Source organism: Aspergillus fumigatus, chromosome 3, assembly GCF_000002655.1.
Source record: "Aspergillus fumigatus Af293 chromosome 3, whole genome shotgun sequence".
Classification (NCBI taxonomy): Eukaryota; Fungi; Ascomycota; class Eurotiomycetes; order Eurotiales; family Aspergillaceae; genus Aspergillus; species Aspergillus fumigatus.
Window position 1 is genome coordinate 3,765,838 of NC_007196.1, and position 17,737 is coordinate 3,783,574.

A 17,737-nucleotide genomic window follows, 5' to 3' on the forward strand; every position below is an offset into this window, starting at 1 on the left:
ATCCTGAATTACACATTATTACAAATCCCGTCACCTCACTGACCCAATATCTAGTTCATTTTGCACCCCCGTCGCTGTCCAACTCCGATGCCGACCCTGTTTGCCCAGTCGCGAGCTCCGCAGGATGTGGTTGATATATGCCGTGCGCCAGATATTGATGCTGATATTGACCAGTAGCCTGCGCTCAGGTCGCCGGCATACTCTCCTCCAGACGAGCATGTTTAGTTTGCCGACGCTCCCACAGTGCCCAGACAATGGATGCCAGAGCAATGACGCCTAAAGGCACACCAACCCCTACTCCGATAGCCAGGTCGTGGGACGAGGGTGATGTATTATCCCCTGTTGATGTTGGACAGGCGGTAATGGCAGTTGACGCAGAATTTGACGATGTGGTGATTGACAAAGAATTCGAACAGGTGGTATCGGTAATTGCTGAAGCTTTCACGTAACCAGCTAGAGCTGCTACCTCTGGTATCACCGCCCCGTTTCCGATTGTAAAGGGATCACCGTCTTTGCATTGATTGTCCACCACGGATCCGCAGCAGTATTTGGGGGTTTTTGTGTCGTAGCCCATATTGACGATCGGGTAGCCGCTTTTTCGATTGATGTTCGCTAGATGGATTGATCAGCTTGAGGTACCCACAACAAGGGGTTTCAAAATGTCAAGCAATAGGGTAACTGACGTAGAGCACGCAGCATTACACGCAGTTTATATCCGTACAGCTTCCACGCGAGAGGGCATTTGGATAAGACTCCTGCAAATAGCACAAGCCGTTTGATAGGCGGACATCTTGCTTGTTGCGGCAGTTTGAGGTTCCATCCGTTCGTCAAGGCACATCGTCCGGTGCTCGCTTCGATCGAGGTTATAGCAAGTCGCGTTGGCTGGGTTGACTCGTGCGCAGAGTAGCGCTAGGTACAGCGGTAATGTACCCGTGAGTCCGAGTTTTGTCTTGCCGGTAGAATCTCTTGAGTCTGAGGTCGAACGAACGGCGAGATTATCTCAGAATCCGATTATGAGACAGGACGCAAAGATAGCCATAGATACCTCTGGCTTCCGGATATTGCTCTGCTAAAATTACCAAGCGTCTGGCAGGCGAACTCGGCCGACAGGACATATCTCTGAACTAGGTGAAGCGTCGTCAACCACCACCTCCGTCAGCGTATCTTGTCCTTGTTGATGCAGAAAATCATCAACAAGAGATAGCGAACGACAGCTAACCAGTGCGACGCCTGGGTTGGCAGGTGAAGTGGGCAAAGGACGCTGGGGCTCACAGTATCGAATAAAAGGAGCCAACAGTCAACACCACTGTTGTCTGCTAGTCCCTTAAATCGCGTGAAGATCCTGACACTTCTGAATCGGGTTATTGTGCTCGAACATCAGTTCGGCATTTACTGAGCCGCTTTACGATCTCTTTGTCTGTGAACTTCACTAGGGGAATGAAATGGCCCCCAAATTGCTCGAACCGGTCCACAGTCTGTGCACTTTGGAGAGCTGACAGACTGCAAAGGCTGATGACAAAGTCACGAAGTCACATATTTCAGAAACCGTAAGCGGCGGAATCATCTGAGTCCAGGAATCATGATGGAGCTGAGGAAGTGGTGGTACTTGAGATGACATAGATTTTGAAGCTCTCAGTATACACAAGAGGTCACTGAGAATAGTAAGTCCGCAGGTCTGTAGTAATTGACATGTCAGATCATTGCAGCCCGAAGCCGCCCCTGACTAGAAGGCCTACAGTCAGCATGTTATCGTGGACCAAATGTCCAAGGGAACAAACAGGAGACATGATCAGCGGTGATCAACTATTGAACTGCCAGAAACAGGATTGTTGATGCCTCAGGCAACACAAATATTATCAAACCTATCATGGCCTAGAGAAAATCATGCCCAGATTTACGGTTACACTGATTTATCGACAAAATCAAAATTCAAGGATCGTTGGAGCTCATTTGACTAGATGATAGAATAACTAATCAGAGCAGCCACATCCGACTAGGTCAAGGTGAGGACTGGTTCTAGTTCAAAACTATCTGCCATAAACACTAGGAGCCCTCCTCCCAACGACATGAACCAATGCTCAATCTGGAGCTTGCAACTGTGCGTCTTCCTGCAGCAGATTTAGAACCCAATCAGCCTATCATACCTCTCAATAACCTCCAATCCGTACTCACCACCAAGCTCTTCCGAGTTCAAGTCATCCTGCACATGGCATGGTATCTTCATAGCAAGGGGACATCGCAGCCCACAACCTAGTATTCGCTTGCAGTCGCAACCTCAGGCTGCTGCGTCTACCCTCCTCATAGCAGTAATATGCATCTGTGCGGATCCACTTACAGGCTCACACATATCAATAAACGAGATAATCGGGCCAACGGGGAATTCTGGGTCGCAGATCTGTCACGCTAACTTTCAACTTAAAAGCAAATCATTGAGAGAGATATGATACTTACAACCAACTGCATAACATACTCATCTGCATTCTCCAATCCATCAGTATCAAGCGGAACCATCCGTACGGCGTAACCTTGCATTCGATACAGTTGGATAGGACGTGGGTGGTTGAATCGAGGAGATGGAGTCTCGCAGTGGGAGTTTACGTTGATGGTGATGGAGGAGGTAGTAGAAGCCATCTCTCTTGTAAGGGTTGCTGAAGGCACGTGATGTGTGATTGTGTTGTTGGATGAGACGGATGACGTAGTTAAGGGTGAGAGGGGTAGGATATGAGGAAAGGTAGAGTGAATCTTGCATTGTTTAGTGGGGGTGAATGTGGCATGGGGTAGTGAATGGAGTTCTACTGGCACCTGGCTTTACAGAACTGTTTTGTCACGGAGCCTGCTGTAACTGTTGAAATTTGTTATCAGAACTCTTGTCAGGTTGGACCTCAAGGCAGGACGGTTAAGGAAATCAATTAAGTTAGGAGTTGAGAACTAAACAGTGCTTGTTTAGCAAGGCATGTTCAACTCACTACTTAGCTAGGCTCAGTACTGACTGAAGAACGTGGAACAGCTGACGACAAAATTAGATTGATATTACTGTCAGATAGAATCAACATGGGTGCTTATGAGGACTACCTAGAATTAATCAAGTAAACCAAACATGGAACTCGATACCCAAGCCAAAGGCAGTCAGCTCATATTCCAAGCTATTACCCATGCACCATTGTGCCTATTCAAAGGAAAGCTTTCCAACAAGATCCAGAAATCAAGGCACCGTCTAGACGGTCTCGGTAGTAGCAGCAACGGGTCCATCTTTCTCGCTGTGAGCAGCGACCTTGAGTTTACCCTGCGCAATCTCCTGTTCGAGCTCCTCCAGTCTGCTGCGCTTGTTGAGCTTACGCCAGGCGGGAAGGCCGCTGTCGAACACTTCGTCCATTTCCTCAAGCGTGTAACCCTTTGTCTCGGGGGCCATGAGGAACATGTGGATGAAGGCTGCGGTGTTGAAGGCGGCAAACTGTAAGATTTGTCAATTAGCTTTTCTCAGGTCATAAGTTTTCCATGCAAGTACGTACGATCATGTACATCTTCCAGTTGATCGACCACAGTAGAGGCGGGACGAACAGAGCAAGAAGACAGTTCCAGATCCAGTTCGACGCGGTAGCAAGAGAGACAGCCTTGGCGCGAACCTTGGCCGGGTAGATTTCCGCAGGGTAGGTCCACGAAGTCGGACCGATGGTTGTCGCGAATGAGCAGACGAAGAGGTAGGAGAGCGCAATGATTGCTTTGCCGACGTTGGGATGGTCGGACACAACCCAAGAAATGGCATCCAGCTTGGGGTCGTCATGAGGGTTAGGCTTGCCAAATCCAGCCTGTAGACCTCCTTCAATGTACAAGAAGGTAGCTTGCAAGGCAAAACCAATCAGGATGGCAGGGCGACGACCGAATCTGTCCAGGTATATGATGGCGGGTAGGGTCAACGCAGTGTTCAGGATGTACTGAATGGAAGCGGTGAGGAGAGGGCTTCCAGTTCCCGTACTCTGCATGATATACACAATGTAATACATCATGACGTTCATACCTATAGCAGCAGCCATTAGTCTTTGCCTCATGGAGAAGGGTACGATCAACTCACCGCACAACTGGGACCACATCTGCAGACTCATACCAAGGAACACACGCTTGAGAATGCGAGGCTTGACCAGTTCCTGATAGCTAGTAGACGCCTGCTCACGCTCCAGAGCCAAGGCCTCCTCAATTTCTTGATATTGAGCCAAAACCTTGGGATGGTTGCGGTCTCCATTTCCGTGAAGGTTGGCAAGTACCTCCATCGCTTCGTCCCAGCGGTCTTTGCTTGCAAGCCAACGGGGCGACTTGGGGTAGAAAAACAGGCCGACGAAGAGGATAAAGCCAGGCACCATCTGGATACCCCAGGGAATGCGGAAGGCAGCAGTACTTTGAGTCGGGTTATCGGGACCTCCGTCGACGTTGCTGGAACCATATTGCTATCAATGGTCAGAAACCGTCTCCATTTGCTCAAAAATAGCTGGTCACTCACAATAAAGTATTGAATTAAGATACCCCAGGTGATGGCCCATTGCTGGAGGGAGATAACTCGGCCACGAATCTCCTTTGGAGCAACCTCTGCTTGGTAGACAGGAACCATAGCCGAGGCGATACCGACACAAAGACCAGCGATGACACGACCGACGACAAGGAGAGCAATACCATTGGAGGCAGTCATGAAGCTAAACAAATTAGTTGGCATGACAGATACAGATACGCAACAGACTTACATGGAGCCGATAGTCCACAAGACAGTCGAGAACTGGATTGCGGTGACACGAGAGTAGCGATCCGCAATGAAACTCGAGCACAGGGCACCAATGAGCGAGCCAAAGGGCATGGCACAGGTGATGCCACCCTAGTACCAGTTTAGAAGAAAGGGACTTCAGATAGAGTGCTAATCGGAACTTGCCTGCTTATACTGGCCGCTGCCCACGCGGAAGTAGTTCACATACGCCTGAGTTCCCAGGACACCTGCAATCATCAGGAACCCATCGAATAAAGAATCAAGAACTATACGCACCGCTCATACTGCTGATATCGAACCCAAAAAGACCACCCCCTTTTGGGGTCCGAAGAGTCAGTAAGCTGTCAACAAGCGATTCCCTACGGAGACCAACTCACCCAAGGTAATGAAGCTACAGAGAAAGTAGACATTGTAAATCTTCATTTTTGCGGCCAGCTGTCAAAAGCAGCTTTGTACGACAGACCAGCCACTGCGGAGATAAAAAAGGAAGAAACTTGGAAGAAGAAAAAAAAGACCAAAGAGAGAAGTATCCAAGATGCGAGTACCCCACAGTGGTTAAATACTCTGTGCTCTGCTCTCGCAAACGACAACCACCAAACCGGACACAGCTCCAGAAGATAACCCGAGAGAAACAAACGGGCCATTTAGCGGCATGGCCCGTTGTTTCTGTTTCTGATGGACGGTTTAGTGCATACCACAGTCCCCAGAGTCGTCTGATTCATTAACCTGGGGTGAGTACCGGCAACGATTGGACCATATTCATGGAGCACAGCAACATCCCAGTACTACCTAGCACCCAGAAGGATGTATTTAGGATCAGAACAACAAGCGGAAGGTTCTGGACTAGGACAACTCTGGGCAAACGCCACCAACATCATGTGGACTGGAGGACGATATTACAGGGTTGCGTTGTGTGGATAGGCTGATGCTGGATCATGGGGGCCGTCCCTCAAACGCCTCCCCCCGCAATCCAGCAAAGTTTACGCGTCGGAATCAAGGCTTGTACTGGTCTGGACAAGGAGCTTAGGACTCTTGAGGAGAGATGTCAGCATCGAGGTTACGAAGAATATGACCTATCCACGTGGTGGGCTGACTTTCAAGTTGCAAGCCTGGTGTTACCCCAGACCAAAAGACCACAAGGACAGACCACCTTCTCCTTAGCTCCACATTTCAGCCATTTTCCTACTTTATTGTAAATTAAGTCGAGGCTATAATTTATGGACCCTCCCATTAGCTCAAGGAATAGAGGAAGGAAGCTCTGGCCCGATACGGGAAAATGCACACCGAGAAGCGACAGGCGTCTTGATCCTTCCAATCGATCTATCTACCCTTGGCAGTTGGCACTCAAAGGACTTACCAAGTATAAAGAAACTTCAAACACGGGCTACCTTGGTTCTGACCAATAACTCTGAGAAGCCAAGATAACCGCCAGACGCTCTAGTCATTGGTCGGCGAGAGAACAAAAGAGTGCAACCCCTCAAGAAAATGGCGTGTGATAGGTGGAAGTTGCAGGTCGATCGTGGAAGAATCAAGGCTCGATGTCACGGTCTCATCTTCACATGGGGTTTCCTCCCGCACGGCGTGCTTGGCTTCGCACGTTCCCTATTTCGATGCGGAGGGGTGAATGGGGTGATTACGTGCGCTGAGTTATGGTATAATTCAAGCATTAATCATGTGTCTGTTCATGTATATACAAGGGACTGCTCTTCATCTATACAGAAATAGAAGAGACAGCAAAAGTCAAAAAAAGCCCCAAACGCCGCTCATGTCAATATTCCCGTCTCGGAGTCATCTAGCAGGTCGTGATTCGTTCACAAGAATGCTTTCAGCACATCAACCAATAATAACTTATCGTCAGGACGGTCCAGGAATTCAGCCAGCGATCGACTGGTCAATTTGCTGCTCAGGCTTCCGCCCAGACTGCTCAAGTTCAGATGCTGCAGTTCCGACAGCACGCTGCTTGTGCTTTCCGACGACGATGAGTCCGTGATATTCAGCTGGTCGAGGATGTTTGTCCCATTCTTGTTGAAAATCCCTCGGAGGGTGTTGACCAGCAGTCCGCCGATAGGAATCTTTGCAGTAAGGGTCAGGTCCTTCATCACATTCGTATAATATGGCACTTCCACGCCCTCATAAACGACCGTCTTGGTAACGCTGTCGAGAGACAGATACCCGTTACGGATGGAGTCTTTCTGGCTCTGCAGGACAGGTCCAAGGTTCTTCAACACAGTTTTGAGATCGAGTCTGCCGCGGACGGGATTGGAATGGTTGCCCGGTCTGAGGACAAGATTATCAATCGTTGCATTGCCGATGACGAGATCGCCGCTCTTGAGGTCCAACACGGTTGTGCCCTATCGGTTGTTAGTGATACTTGACAGCGGATGATACTACTGACTTACAATTTCCAATGTCATGACCGACGGGTTGGGTAAAGTGGCGTTGGCAATCAGGTTGGTACCGTCTGGTTCAGCAGGCAGAAGCAATTGCGATCCATCGATGGAAAATCCAGCGAAGCCGTTTAGGGCTGGGCAGGTCAGCCACTGATCTCGTTACTGATAAGACGTTCGCTTACTATTTTGCTTGATCGTTTTGTCCATTGTCACTCGGGACTTGAGCTTGCCCAGATACGACATGGTAGTACCCTTCAGCGACAATGGTGCATGCTCCTCGAATACCACACCGCGCACATATTTGGTCCACTGATCCACATTGAGTGGAGTGAATTGACTAGTAACTCCCAAAGTGGTGTTGCCTGAGATAGTTGTTCCGTTGAGGTACAATTTGGCGAAGGTGCTGTTTCCGGACTCGCCCCGGTTGAAGAGGTCCAAAGTGATGGGATCGATACGGACGGGAAGTCCGATGGGCAGTTTGAGTGCAGACTGCATAGTGAGGATTACCGAATCTGGGCGAGGTTGCATGACACTTGCATCGACGAGAACAAGGTTGGAATTGTTGACAACTCGCTGAGAAACAGAGGGGAGTATCACCAGAAAGCTATTATAATGTCAGTAACTGTCGAATTGTCGTGGACAAGAGCTGAAGACACACAAGACTGGAAGGATGATGGCGAGAAAAATGATTGAGAAGAAGACATAGCAACACCAGAACCGGGCCCAATGGCGACGGATGGCCTCTTTCTTTGTTCTTTGTTTCTTCTCCAGCGACAATGCTGTCTCGACATGTTCAATCTCCACACCGTCCCCATTAGCCGGGGGTAAAGGCCCTCGATGGATGCCGAGGGCATACTTGGCCCCTTTGGCACTGAGATAGGAGGGCTTTTCTTCCATCTCGGCCATGACGAGAGTGATCCGGACAGCAAGAGTCTAAAGATAGACCAGACCTCGAAATCCGGGGTAGTTGGTAGCAATGGATATATGAAGAAGACGCGATGGGGTGAATCCGAGATCTTCCCCCTCGATCCGCATGAGAGTCATAGCTGATCGGGCCCCCCCTTCACACGAAAATTTCATTTTCTTCAACTCCTATGTCCGAGTCAAATTCAAAAGTCTGTTGTTTTCTGTGCCGTTTCACTTAGCCCTGGGCCCAAGTGCTCGCAAGTCTTGCTTTGTTGTATTCAGTTTGGCCTTTTGCGGTACAGGTTTAGGCTCGTTTAGGGGTTCCCTCCGCATGATCGGCACTGCGACTTCGTCGATCTGCGCCTGTAGCCAATCCCTGCGATTGATTAAGTTCACATGGGATAACGATCATCGCTGACTATTAAACAACCGCGGTTGTTAGCTCTGTTAATAAAATAAAATCTAGTCAGATGAATGGTGGGGAACAGTACGAAAGTGGCTTCGTTGTCGGGTTGCTTCGACTCAAGCTTTGCCCGCAAGTGCCACAGACGCTGAACACGCCCGAAAGTTGGGGAATGGAGCTTCTCCCCGGCTAGGGGTTGAATATGCGGGGTTTAGAATATGACGAAAATTGTCAGATGCGAAGCATGGGCAACTGTAGCGTCTGCATGTGGTCTGATCATTTCATCATTTGAGCTGAGATGAAAGTGCTGAAAAGCGTGTGGAACGTTGAAGATCGTATGCGGATACCAATGTCTCCTAATTCCACCGTGAGAACTCTCAATCCGTGAAGCAACTCCATAACACACTGGGATGACGTCAAAAAATTGGCATACAAGTAATTCCTTCAACAATATTCTATAAGGAATAACAGCGTCCCTTCACAATGTCCCTCGACGAGACGCTCGCCGAAAAAAAGCCACAAACACCAACCACCAACAGTATCAAGTCAGAAACAAACCTTCTTGATGCGCTGGATAGCCTCGAAATCCTCCCCCAGATTCTGCAAGAGGGCATCCTCTTCGCTGGATCAGGGACAGCGCTTCTTCTCCAAGCAGCCACGCCCGAGATTCGCAACGATCACGACAAAGCCAACAACGGCCCCAATCTAGCCACCGAGCTCGGCAATGCCCTGCAAGCAATGATGAGCTACGTTTCCTGTCTGGTGTTTGCGACACGGCAAGAGAAGAAGACACTGCTCGACATGCTAAATCGAGGCCAGCCTCCCCTTCGCGGCAGCGAGCATTACTACGCCGCGGCGCCCGACGTCCAGCTCTGGATCGCGGCGACGCTCTACGCCACGGCAACAGACTTCTACCAGCGCATCTACGGCCGGGTAGACTACCGGACGGCTGAAAAGGCCTACGCAGAGTTTGGTCTTCTCGTCCACACATTGGGCCTGCCCTCAGGTGTCTGGCCCGAGACACGCCAGAAGTTCTGGACGTACTGGGACGACCGCATCGAGCGGCTGACGGTCACGCCGGACGCAAACAAGTTTGCCAAGGATCTTTTGCATGACAAGGCTGTGCCGCGGTGGGTGCAGATGCTGAAGCCGTTTCTGCGGGTGGTGACGATCGAGATGCTGCCGCCGAGGCTGCGAGAGGAGTACGGGCTCAAGTCTACGATGGGGACGCGGGGGTTGTACCGCAGCACAATGGGGTTTTCGAATGCGGTCTATCCTGCGCTCCCGGTGTCGTTGCGGTCTTATCCGTTGCGGTACTACCTCAATGAGCTAAGGAAACATTTGAATGTTGTTTAGTCGATTATTTTTGTATAACTCCCTGTGCTCTAATGGGATAGCAGCAGCGATTCTGCTTCAAAAACAATTCCCCATCACGTCATTTTAGAATAATCAATAGAAATCACTGTATATACATAACTACCCATGAATTCGTCACTCATATACACCCAGACTCCATACCAATCACGTCAACGAAGCCAACAACCCACCTAGCAACTTCTCCACAGCCGAAACCAGCTATAACAGTCAGCATCAACTTCAAGGAACGAGGAAAAAAGAAACATACCGGCGTCGCATCCCCAATCAACGTCGACGTCTCATTCACAAAGTTCGGCGTCAGCAGCGAATGCGCATTATCAATGACGTCCTGGAGCTTGTTGACATTATCATTCGAGAGCAACTTGGCGATATTGGCCGGGTTGTCGCCGCCCAGGAGCACAGCGCCGCCTTTGACGATGGTTTGCAGGTCGTTGAGGGTATCCTCGCTTAGAAGCTCTTTGACGCCGTTGAGGATGGTGGGGAGTTCGGAGAGGAGGCCGCCGCCTGTGGATTGGGGGTCTGGAGCGGCCACTGGGTTGGGGTTTGGGTTGGCGAGGGCGAGGGGAAGGAGAGGGAGGAGGAGAGTTGAGAGTCGCATATTGTGGTTATTGTTTTGCTTGATTGATGTAGGGAAGATGTGTCTGAAGACAGTAGGTATTCTTGACAGGAGGCAAGTATATGTATCGAAATCTACTGTAAATCAACTAATTCGGATACGAGGCCTCAGGTGTGTGAAACAAGCATCACGATTACCCCGCTATCTACTATCCAGCTCCAGTGCCATCAGCTTCATCAAACGCGATGGGTCTATATATGGAGTCTAGAGTAGGACCCCGATTTGACATGTCTTGTGTTGGTCCCAATCCAAGTCTAGCCCTGCACCTGTGGATGTGGACAATTACCTCCGAGGCTGTAGATTTCACTCAGCCTTTGTTTACTTTGTGTTATCAAAGCCAATTTAGAAATGAAATAGATAAAGATGATCCAATTTCTCAAACGTTCATGTGATGCACCTGCACAGTATGCAGTCCCCCGCTTCTCCAGCCTCCACTCCCCACAGTGGCCCCCATGCCGCAATGCATTCCCGTTTTGGTAGCTTGACACCGGTCCCTGGGGATGACCCCAAAGCATTGTCTTGAACATACAAGGCTTTTATTAAGATTTACCTCTGAGGTAGATTGATGACCCAGGGTCGTTGAGCCACATACGTAGGCCTATCAACTTTATTCATTCCCAGGCTGGTCGGTTTACTCATATTGCTGAATCTGCGGTCTACATCATCCGGTAGGCTAATGTGGATTCGGCCATGGTGACTACTTCGGTTAAAGCGCTGTGACTGTTGATCGTTGACAATCTGAGTGTAGAGCCATTTAGGAACCTCGGGATCGGAGGCTCATGTGAAATCTGTCTCCAGAGTGCCTCGCGATTCTTTCCATGAATTGGCAAGTCTCGATGTCATCGTAGTCTACTGGAAACACTGTCTCAGTCATTTGCTCCATAGGCCCAATCCGAATTATCCACCCTGTCGCAGTCGTAACAAGCCAGCATGTCCCACTTCTCCACTAAAGCTTAACCGAGGAGCTATACCCGTGGACATCCATATCCAATAGACAGACATATAGTTAATTCAATATTCAAAACCTAGGCTAGTTCAAGTCATCACATCATTCATAATCTGTACTTCGTGTCACCGCCACCCGTTCCTTGATTTTCAGACACCCGTCAATGTGGCCCCCAAGATCACATTCACATTCGTTCGGGTCGTCCCTCACAGCGCCAACGCCAGCCCCAAAACCCCTATACCCACTCCCCCCGCCATCAACACTCCCGTCGGCCTTGCTGCTGCAGCCATCCCCTTCGACGTAGACGTCGCACGCCCCGCAGAGTTTTCCTTCGCTGTCCCCGTAGCCGATGCAGTAGCCGCAGTCTGATACGCCAGGCCCGTGGTAGCCGTCAACGCGCCCTCGGAGATCTGGCTCTTCACCACGGACAGGTAACTCTGGACATCGCTGGGGAGACTGGCGTACCAGGCGGGTGTGCTTCCGGCCTTGAACTGGCTGGCGAGGGCGCTGCGCTGGGACGGGATGATGAGTTCCATTAGTACCGAGGGGGGAAGTGCGGTGATAACTTCTGGGATGAGGGAGCGAGGGGGTGGGGAGATGTTGTCGAGGTTGGCGGTTTTGGTGGGCAGAGTGAAATTGAAGTTTAGGGATTGTCTGGCGGCCTGTCAGTTGTAGAAGCCCCCAAAAAGGAAGAAGGCTAGACTCACAATGCATTTCCAAGGGAGGACCAGTTGGCTAGGTCGCTGGATAGAGCTTGGGAGTCACTCTGGGGTGCTGCGAGAGCGGTGGTGAGGAGGCCGGAGAGCCAGGCTGTGACCCTCATCTTGGAAATATAGATCTAAGTTTGAGGTATGGAAAAAGAATTAGAGAATAGATGTTGAAAACGAAAACGAAAGGTAAGGTGATATTCAAGACTCTTTCCACGCAAGCTAGTATGGAACAGACCTCTTATACGAGATCCGACTGGTGGAGACGGACAACTGCTGTAGTGCTTGTCAAGGCTTGTGACGATGATCAGCGACTTCATCTTGTTGCTCAAGACTATGACAGGCTAGCCAAGAGTTGGCTGCCTTGTCCACTACTTGTCTCTTTGATCATTGCAGTGAAGCTGTTGCTTGCATGTAAGCCAGTAAATAAAGAATGATCCCCTCATCGCATATGGTGAATGATCATTGTCCCTCCTAGAAGGATCTATTAACCGCTCTGCTCCCTTGTATTCCTGCTAAATTCTGGCGCTCAATATACTCATCAACTCAGATATAACCACTATATATCTTCCGTTTGTCTCTGCAATGACTTCGATCTTCTCATCACATTCCATAGGTTGACTCAGAGAGCTATTACCACTATCCCGAGCATCCCAATTGGCGCCCTTAGACCCGACAATCCAGACCCAAAGTTGTGTCGACTAAGGTAGCTCATGTCAGTCTTGACAATGAGCAAAGCTTTACTATACCTATCCTCGCTGGGCACCGACGGCGGAACCAATAGACATCAAACCAATCCACCCGCAGACATTTCAAGGGATCAGTGGCTCTTGATCACGCCGAAATATTGAAGGACGTCGCAAAGTCGAATTTTAACACCTTAGCCCAACGGGTGTTCAGCCCAAGTGACCCAACTGGCCAGACTGAGCCCAGGTGGCAGACCGGTGTACCCTCCCCAATGGAAAAGGCCAGATGACCTACCCTTCCAGAAAGGCTGAGAGACGAGTTCCGTCAATGAAAACCATGTTTGACAAAATATAGCACTAATAAGTTGCAAACCCACGGAGAAAACCAACCATTGGAAAACAAGGTTACTCTTTGAAAGATCCGGATTCCGAGACGGACTGTTCAGAGGTATAGCCATTGACCTTCATTTTCTCCCTAACAGCGTTCAACAGTCCCTGATATACAACTTCATGTTTCTAAATAACATCTGACAGATTGGTTTACAATCTCGACATACGGATCGACAATGAGACCTCGATCAGCACTCTGCAGCTGAAACGTGCAACACTGTTGCCACAGCTCTGGTCTCAATTGACTGACGACAGCAAGGCGAAGGTGCCTCTAGAAACCTCAGTTTATTAGAAGTAAGATTATTCTATATCTTGGATTGAATTTCGATGTGGAGTGGCCGGTATTTCATCTAGTAAATAAGGCACTGTACTTGACTGTGCCAGTTACCTACATCAACTGGAATGGATGCGGGCGATGAGACGGCAGAAGTCACAACAAGGACCTACACGGAACGAAACGAGTCCTGCCATCCAGAGGTTGGGCATTCTAACACTACTCGCTGCTTGTAGGCACTGGTCACTCAAGGCTTCGCCTTGCCAGCAGGATGGATGGATCAGATCCCAAGCAGGAGCCGCCATACGCGCTGCTCGTCCACTTCGAACGGTACGATGGACTTGTTTATCAAGACGTTGAATGGCATAAGATCGTGTGGAAGAGAGGGCAAAGCTTCCCAAATCTGATAAGTCAGTTGATGCTGACATCAAGGAGTTCGGTGCCGGTGTTGCATCGGTCATGTTTCCAATGCTTCAAACACAGCCCAATACATCCTTTGCTGTTGATAAACTGGCTCATTACACGTCAAATCCTGATAAATCATATTACGAGCATTTCCGCTACTTTCCATCGGACCTTGGATGTCGAAATCGTCTACGAGCCTCATGAGGCAAAGGACGTCATGTCAGAGCGAGGTGTCGCGCCCATAGGGCCCAAGGGGTCACCGTATCCCAAGCTGTTCTCAATATCTCCCGTCACGATTACAGTCCTGGCCCTACATATGTTGCAGTCTACTATGGAGACAACGCTAAGACCTATGTCTTCTGCCCAGAGAACTCGTCAACGTCGGCATAGCTGTAAGTCAGGACTGGGTGAACTCTCTATTTTAGAACATGAGCATGAGATCCGTCAGGAGTCTGTGTTCTTCATCTCAGCATACATAACGTTGACCACAAACTACCTTGAAGAGAAAATGGATAAATACACACACTATTACACAGATTGCCATCGGCAGCGAGGAACGTTACCTGGAACCAGCAGATTTGACCAGACCACAAAACCGGCTATACCAGATACTCGGATACACTCAAGAGCATCAACAGCAGCAGCAGTCAAGAAATTTCTCAAGGAACTGAATTCCTTGGGGGTAACAAGCTACGATAGCCACCCGTAGCTTAAAAGTGCTTAGGATGGGAACAACCGCACACCAAAAGCTCCTGTGCTCTCTGACTTCACCGGACACATGACGGGATGGTACAACCCTCCAATTCATGATTACCAGCCTCTGAGGACTGTCCGTCTTTCTCATGACACGCACGCATATGGCGCAGCTCACTTGGGCCATCTAGGTTGGGATGAACACGGGGTTATGGGCGAATTAAACCTATTGTTTACTTATTCATCTTTCGCACCACAATCATATTTGCAGTAGAGTAGCCGAGTTGTGAGCTATCGATGAAAATTTCAACATTATGCCGAGGTCTATGGCTGCATTTCGTGAGATGGCCCGGACATTGAGAAGTGCAATAGGTCTAGATGTCGAAATCATAGGGAAACATCATTCCCACTGTAGAAATTGTATTGAACCGTTACCCTGCCTATAGAAACAAACGATTGAATGACCAGCTCTGTTCGTACCGTCTCTAGTTCTGTGGCTGCGAGGATGTCAAGAAAGTGAACGACGACTCGCGTCGGACATCGTAGACGATCTATAGTTGCATTTCAGGAAGTATCCAGAGAATGTAGGTAGAACACCTGTGCTGTAGGCGTTCTCTCCGTTAGTGATGTGGAACAGCTTCTGTTGGTCTTACAGTGTCCATTGTACGTTGATGGGCCCCCTCTGAACACGGCACTGATCCATAGCTTGTTACCGACTCCAAATACAGGAGTCTCCGAACGTCAGTTCTACCGTTGTATAGTAGCCCAACGTAGTTGAATCGGATGCCTTCGGACGTGATTGGGGTGTAAGAATAGCCTAGAGACTATTTACAAGCAAAGAGACTTCTTGATGCATGCGATGCTCTATAACAGGCAAGCAGGGTTGATGAATAGAGAACACAAAGTAAGGATTCACGATGCTTCTGGAGCTGAAAGCCAAAGAAATTGTGCGAGGGAGCCCCACAACTCCTGAAAAAGGACGTCGATGATAGACAGCAGCATCAAAAGAGGGAAGATATGAATATTGTGGCATAAGCGCTGAAAGTGGTAGAAATGTATGCTAATGCAACTGGACATAATTTGCTGCAGTGAAAAGAAGATTAGTCTTCAAGATAGAAAGAAGAACACGTGAATAAAACTGACCTGGGAACTGGCCCTCTCGTCCATCAACTCTACCAGTCCACCACTCGTTCTGGTTGTCCGTCCGCTGGATAATCTCAATCACGTCACCCGCTGAGAAGCTAAGATCACCATGCGCCTGTGCTTCGTAGTCATACAAAGCTGTAACCGTCTCGACTGCCGCACCCAATCGCGCGGGCTTGGGCCTGGGTGGTGGAGGAGCTGGCTTAGCCTTGGCGGCCGCAACAGTACTTGCAGAGGCCGAATAGGGTGGAGGAGGGTTATCAGTCTCATCGGCGCGATTCGTTCGGGCGAACGTGCTCTTGCTCTCGTACGCCATCTTGTCCTTACCGGGAGGTGTGAACTTGGAGGGTTGTCGGCCCAGGCCCTTCGTCTTGAAATGGACGATGGTAAGTGCTTCTGCCCGTTCTTTGACGTCACCTCGCTTCTTCTCGAATGCCTCCTCGACATCCAGAGTTAAATCGAAATAGGAGATATTCATGCCCTGCATTTTCTCATGCAGCGTGTAGAAGACATTCAGCTGCATGTAGTAGAACGACTGAAACAGCGGGCGGATAAACTCAGCTTCGAGGGCAAACAGTTTCGGTAGCTCATCTTTCAGTAGGTCGTTGTAGTAGTTGTATTCCTGCGTGGCTTGCTCTACGTCATTCTCCGCTTTGTAGAGAGCCTTCTCATCCTTCAGCGATTTGTCCTTCTTCTCTTGGAGTTTCTTCAGAGTGTTGCGGTGTCGATCGTAATCCAGCTTCTTGTGATCTCGCTTCACCGCTACCTTCCGAATAACCTTGATGACCTCCAGCAATTGATTTGCTGGACTCACAATGCGAGTCTCGATCAACTCTAGCTCGGGCGCAAGTGACTCCTGTAGGTCGCGGACGATGGCTTCGTATTCCTCGCAGGCTCGAATTCCTTCCGGGTTACCCTCAATGGTGTATGTGCTGGGGTCCGAAGCGCGACCGGAGATGGGTTTATATAACTCTGTCATAGCTTTGGAGAATTCAATCTGGTGACTCAACATGCCTGTATGATTATTAGTCCATCTTGCTACCCAGACCTTACTCAACAGGATCGACCCCGAGCTGATCAGTACCATTAATAGCTTCAAAATACTTCCTGGACTCATCATGAAGCTTCTTCGTCTCCTTTTCAAGTTCTTGAAATCGTCGCTCGGCATCTTGATAGATCGGATCTTTGGTGTTTTCGCCAATATTGAACCGCGCCTTGAATTGCTGCGGTGCGCGAACAATGCTCTTTTGGAAACCCTTCAAACTCATCTCGGTGTTCCCGATGGTGCGATCCTCTTCTGTAGGTGCTGGGCGGAAGTGCTCGGTATAGACAACAGTGGCGATCTAGATGTGTTTGAGAGGATGCTAGGGGGATAAAGGACGGGGGTCTCAGGGATCAGGAAAGAAAGAGTGATATTAGAGCGAAAAATGGCTCAGTGGTGAGGAGTGGGGGGAAAGCGACCTTCTTGTTCCTTGGAGTGGATTTGCAGCTTTCAGCCCAGATATACTAGTTGGTTCGTCTCCTCGGCGCTGTGGCTGAGCTATGACATAGGATGCTACGGAAGTAAGTGTGGCTGAGGGCACCCAGGCACGTGTTATTCCCTTAATACAGAGAATTGCGTACGATAAATGATCGATGAAGTATGTCGAAGGGTTTAAATGAATATAGCGCTCGACATTAATCTGCTACCAGTTCCTTTGCTCGTTTAGGAACCATAGTATGATGAAGTCATACATGTTCCTTGTGACTGAGCATACCGATCGATCGAGGGTGTGGCGCAGCAACGGAGAACCACACCGAATGCCGGAGCCTTCCCTAGGAGTTGCTTTAGGCACCGATTATTCAGGCTTGGGGTTTGGCTTTAATCAAAGTTTTGCTACAACATTAGGCATCACCATAGTGATCTGTACCATAACGACTCAACGGTACATAATAATGGCCTATAATCTCCGAGTCCGGAGTACACCTGGGAATATCTCTGACATACTGCCCTTCTCCAGTTTTTAAATGGAGAGCAAAGAACCGCGGGGTAATCGCGATTCGCCGTACCCTGC

The 17,737-nt window shown here is 49.4% G+C and overlaps 8 protein-coding genes across 8 annotated transcripts; 1 reads left to right on the plus strand and 7 right to left on the minus strand.

Annotated features, from left to right (window-relative positions):
• Positions 1 to 26: 26 nt before the first annotated feature.
• On the minus strand, positions 27 to 2,264 carry AFUA_3G14160 (uncharacterized protein). The gene is made up of 2 exons (XM_077804480.1): positions 684 to 2,264; positions 27 to 612 (listed from the first exon to the last, which is right to left on the minus strand). The coding sequence occupies exons 1-2, from the start codon at positions 697 to 699 to the stop codon at positions 185 to 187; spliced, it is 444 nt and encodes a 147-aa protein (XP_077660628.1). The 5' UTR covers positions 700 to 2,264; the 3' UTR covers positions 27 to 184.
• A 151-nt stretch (positions 2,265 to 2,415) lies between these two features.
• On the minus strand, positions 2,416 to 2,631 carry AFUA_3G14165 (uncharacterized protein; the record flags this gene model as incomplete). The annotated part of the gene is made up of 1 exon (XM_001481585.1): positions 2,416 to 2,631. The coding sequence occupies one exon, from the start codon at positions 2,629 to 2,631 to the stop codon at positions 2,416 to 2,418; it is 216 nt and encodes a 71-aa protein (XP_001481635.1).
• A 378-nt stretch (positions 2,632 to 3,009) lies between these two features.
• AFUA_3G14170 (sugar porter family MFS transporter) lies at positions 3,010 to 5,541 on the minus strand. Its single transcript, XM_077804481.1, has 8 exons — positions 5,125 to 5,541; positions 5,024 to 5,062; positions 4,913 to 4,974; positions 4,731 to 4,858; positions 4,493 to 4,682; positions 4,070 to 4,439; positions 3,510 to 4,015; positions 3,010 to 3,451 (listed from the first exon to the last, which is right to left on the minus strand). The coding sequence occupies exons 1-8, from the start codon at positions 5,168 to 5,170 to the stop codon at positions 3,215 to 3,217; spliced, it is 1,578 nt and encodes a 525-aa protein (XP_077660629.1). The 5' UTR covers positions 5,171 to 5,541; the 3' UTR covers positions 3,010 to 3,214.
• An 835-nt stretch (positions 5,542 to 6,376) lies between these two features.
• On the minus strand, positions 6,377 to 8,043 carry AFUA_3G14180 (DUF3712 domain-containing protein; the record flags this gene model as incomplete). Its single annotated transcript, XM_749114.2, has 4 exons — positions 6,377 to 7,098; positions 7,147 to 7,271; positions 7,320 to 7,741; positions 7,796 to 8,043. 4 exons carry the CDS (start codon positions 8,041 to 8,043, stop codon positions 6,559 to 6,561), a joined length of 1,335 nt encoding a protein of 444 aa, XP_754207.1. The 3' UTR covers positions 6,377 to 6,558.
• An 886-nt stretch (positions 8,044 to 8,929) lies between these two features.
• AFUA_3G14190 (oxygenase MpaB family protein) lies at positions 8,930 to 9,802 on the plus strand (the record flags this gene model as incomplete). Its single annotated transcript, XM_749113.1, has 1 exon — positions 8,930 to 9,802. The coding sequence occupies one exon, from the start codon at positions 8,930 to 8,932 to the stop codon at positions 9,800 to 9,802; it is 873 nt and encodes a 290-aa protein (XP_754206.1).
• Positions 9,803 to 9,967: 165 nt separating this feature from the next.
• On the minus strand, positions 9,968 to 10,517 carry AFUA_3G14200 (uncharacterized protein; the record flags this gene model as incomplete). Its single annotated transcript, XM_749112.2, has 2 exons — positions 10,071 to 10,517; positions 9,968 to 10,021 (listed from the first exon to the last, which is right to left on the minus strand). Exons 1-2 carry the CDS (start codon positions 10,419 to 10,421, stop codon positions 9,968 to 9,970), a joined length of 405 nt encoding a protein of 134 aa, XP_754205.1. The 5' UTR covers positions 10,422 to 10,517.
• Positions 10,518 to 11,428: 911 nt separating this feature from the next.
• Positions 11,429 to 12,306, minus strand: AFUA_3G14210 (uncharacterized protein). The gene is made up of 2 exons (XM_749111.2): positions 12,093 to 12,306; positions 11,429 to 12,039 (listed from the first exon to the last, which is right to left on the minus strand). Exons 1-2 carry the CDS (start codon positions 12,206 to 12,208, stop codon positions 11,592 to 11,594), a joined length of 564 nt encoding a protein of 187 aa, XP_754204.1. The 5' UTR covers positions 12,209 to 12,306; the 3' UTR covers positions 11,429 to 11,591.
• A 2,220-nt stretch (positions 12,307 to 14,526) lies between these two features.
• On the minus strand, positions 14,527 to 17,476 carry AFUA_3G14230 (amphiphysin). Its single transcript, XM_749110.2, has 3 exons — positions 16,768 to 17,476; positions 15,684 to 16,697; positions 14,527 to 15,623 (listed from the first exon to the last, which is right to left on the minus strand). Exons 1-3 carry the CDS (start codon positions 16,949 to 16,951, stop codon positions 15,601 to 15,603), a joined length of 1,221 nt encoding a protein of 406 aa, XP_754203.1. The 5' UTR covers positions 16,952 to 17,476; the 3' UTR covers positions 14,527 to 15,600.
• Positions 17,477 to 17,737: the final 261 nt, after the last annotated feature.

What these genes read in the sequence shown, in the direction of transcription:
- AFUA_3G14170 (XM_077804481.1), bottom strand. Translation starts at nt 5,170, where the DNA reads ATGAAGATTTACAATGTCTACTTTCTCTGTAGCTTCATTACCTTGG. An exon ending in CTGTAGCTTCATTACCTTGG is followed by an intron (nt 5,063 to 5,124) that starts GTGAGTTGGTCT and finishes GGACCCCAAAAG; the next exon opens with GGGGTGGTCTTTTTGGGTTC. An exon ending in GATGTGGTCCCAGTTGTGCG is followed by an intron (nt 4,016 to 4,069) that starts GTGAGTTGATCG and finishes CTGCTGCTATAG; the next exon opens with GTATGAACGTCATGATGTAT.
- AFUA_3G14210 (XM_749111.2), bottom strand. Translation starts at nt 12,208, where the DNA reads ATGAGGGTCACAGCCTGGCTCTCCGGCCTCCTCACCACCGCTCTCGCA. An exon ending in TCCTCCCTTGGAAATGCATT is followed by an intron (nt 12,040 to 12,092) that starts GTGAGTCTAGCC and finishes ACAGGCCGCCAG; the next exon opens with ACAATCCCTAAACTTCAATT.
- AFUA_3G14230 (XM_749110.2), bottom strand. Translation starts at nt 16,951, where the DNA reads ATGAGTTTGAAGGGTTTCCAAAAGAGCATTGTTCGCGCACCGCAGCAA. An exon ending in GTATTTTGAAGCTATTAATG is followed by an intron (nt 16,698 to 16,767) that starts GTACTGATCAGC and finishes ATAATCATACAG; the next exon opens with GCATGTTGAGTCACCAGATT. An exon ending in ACGAGAGGGCCAGTTCCCAG is followed by an intron (nt 15,624 to 15,683) that starts GTCAGTTTTATT and finishes TTTTCACTGCAG; the next exon opens with CAAATTATGTCCAGTTGCAT.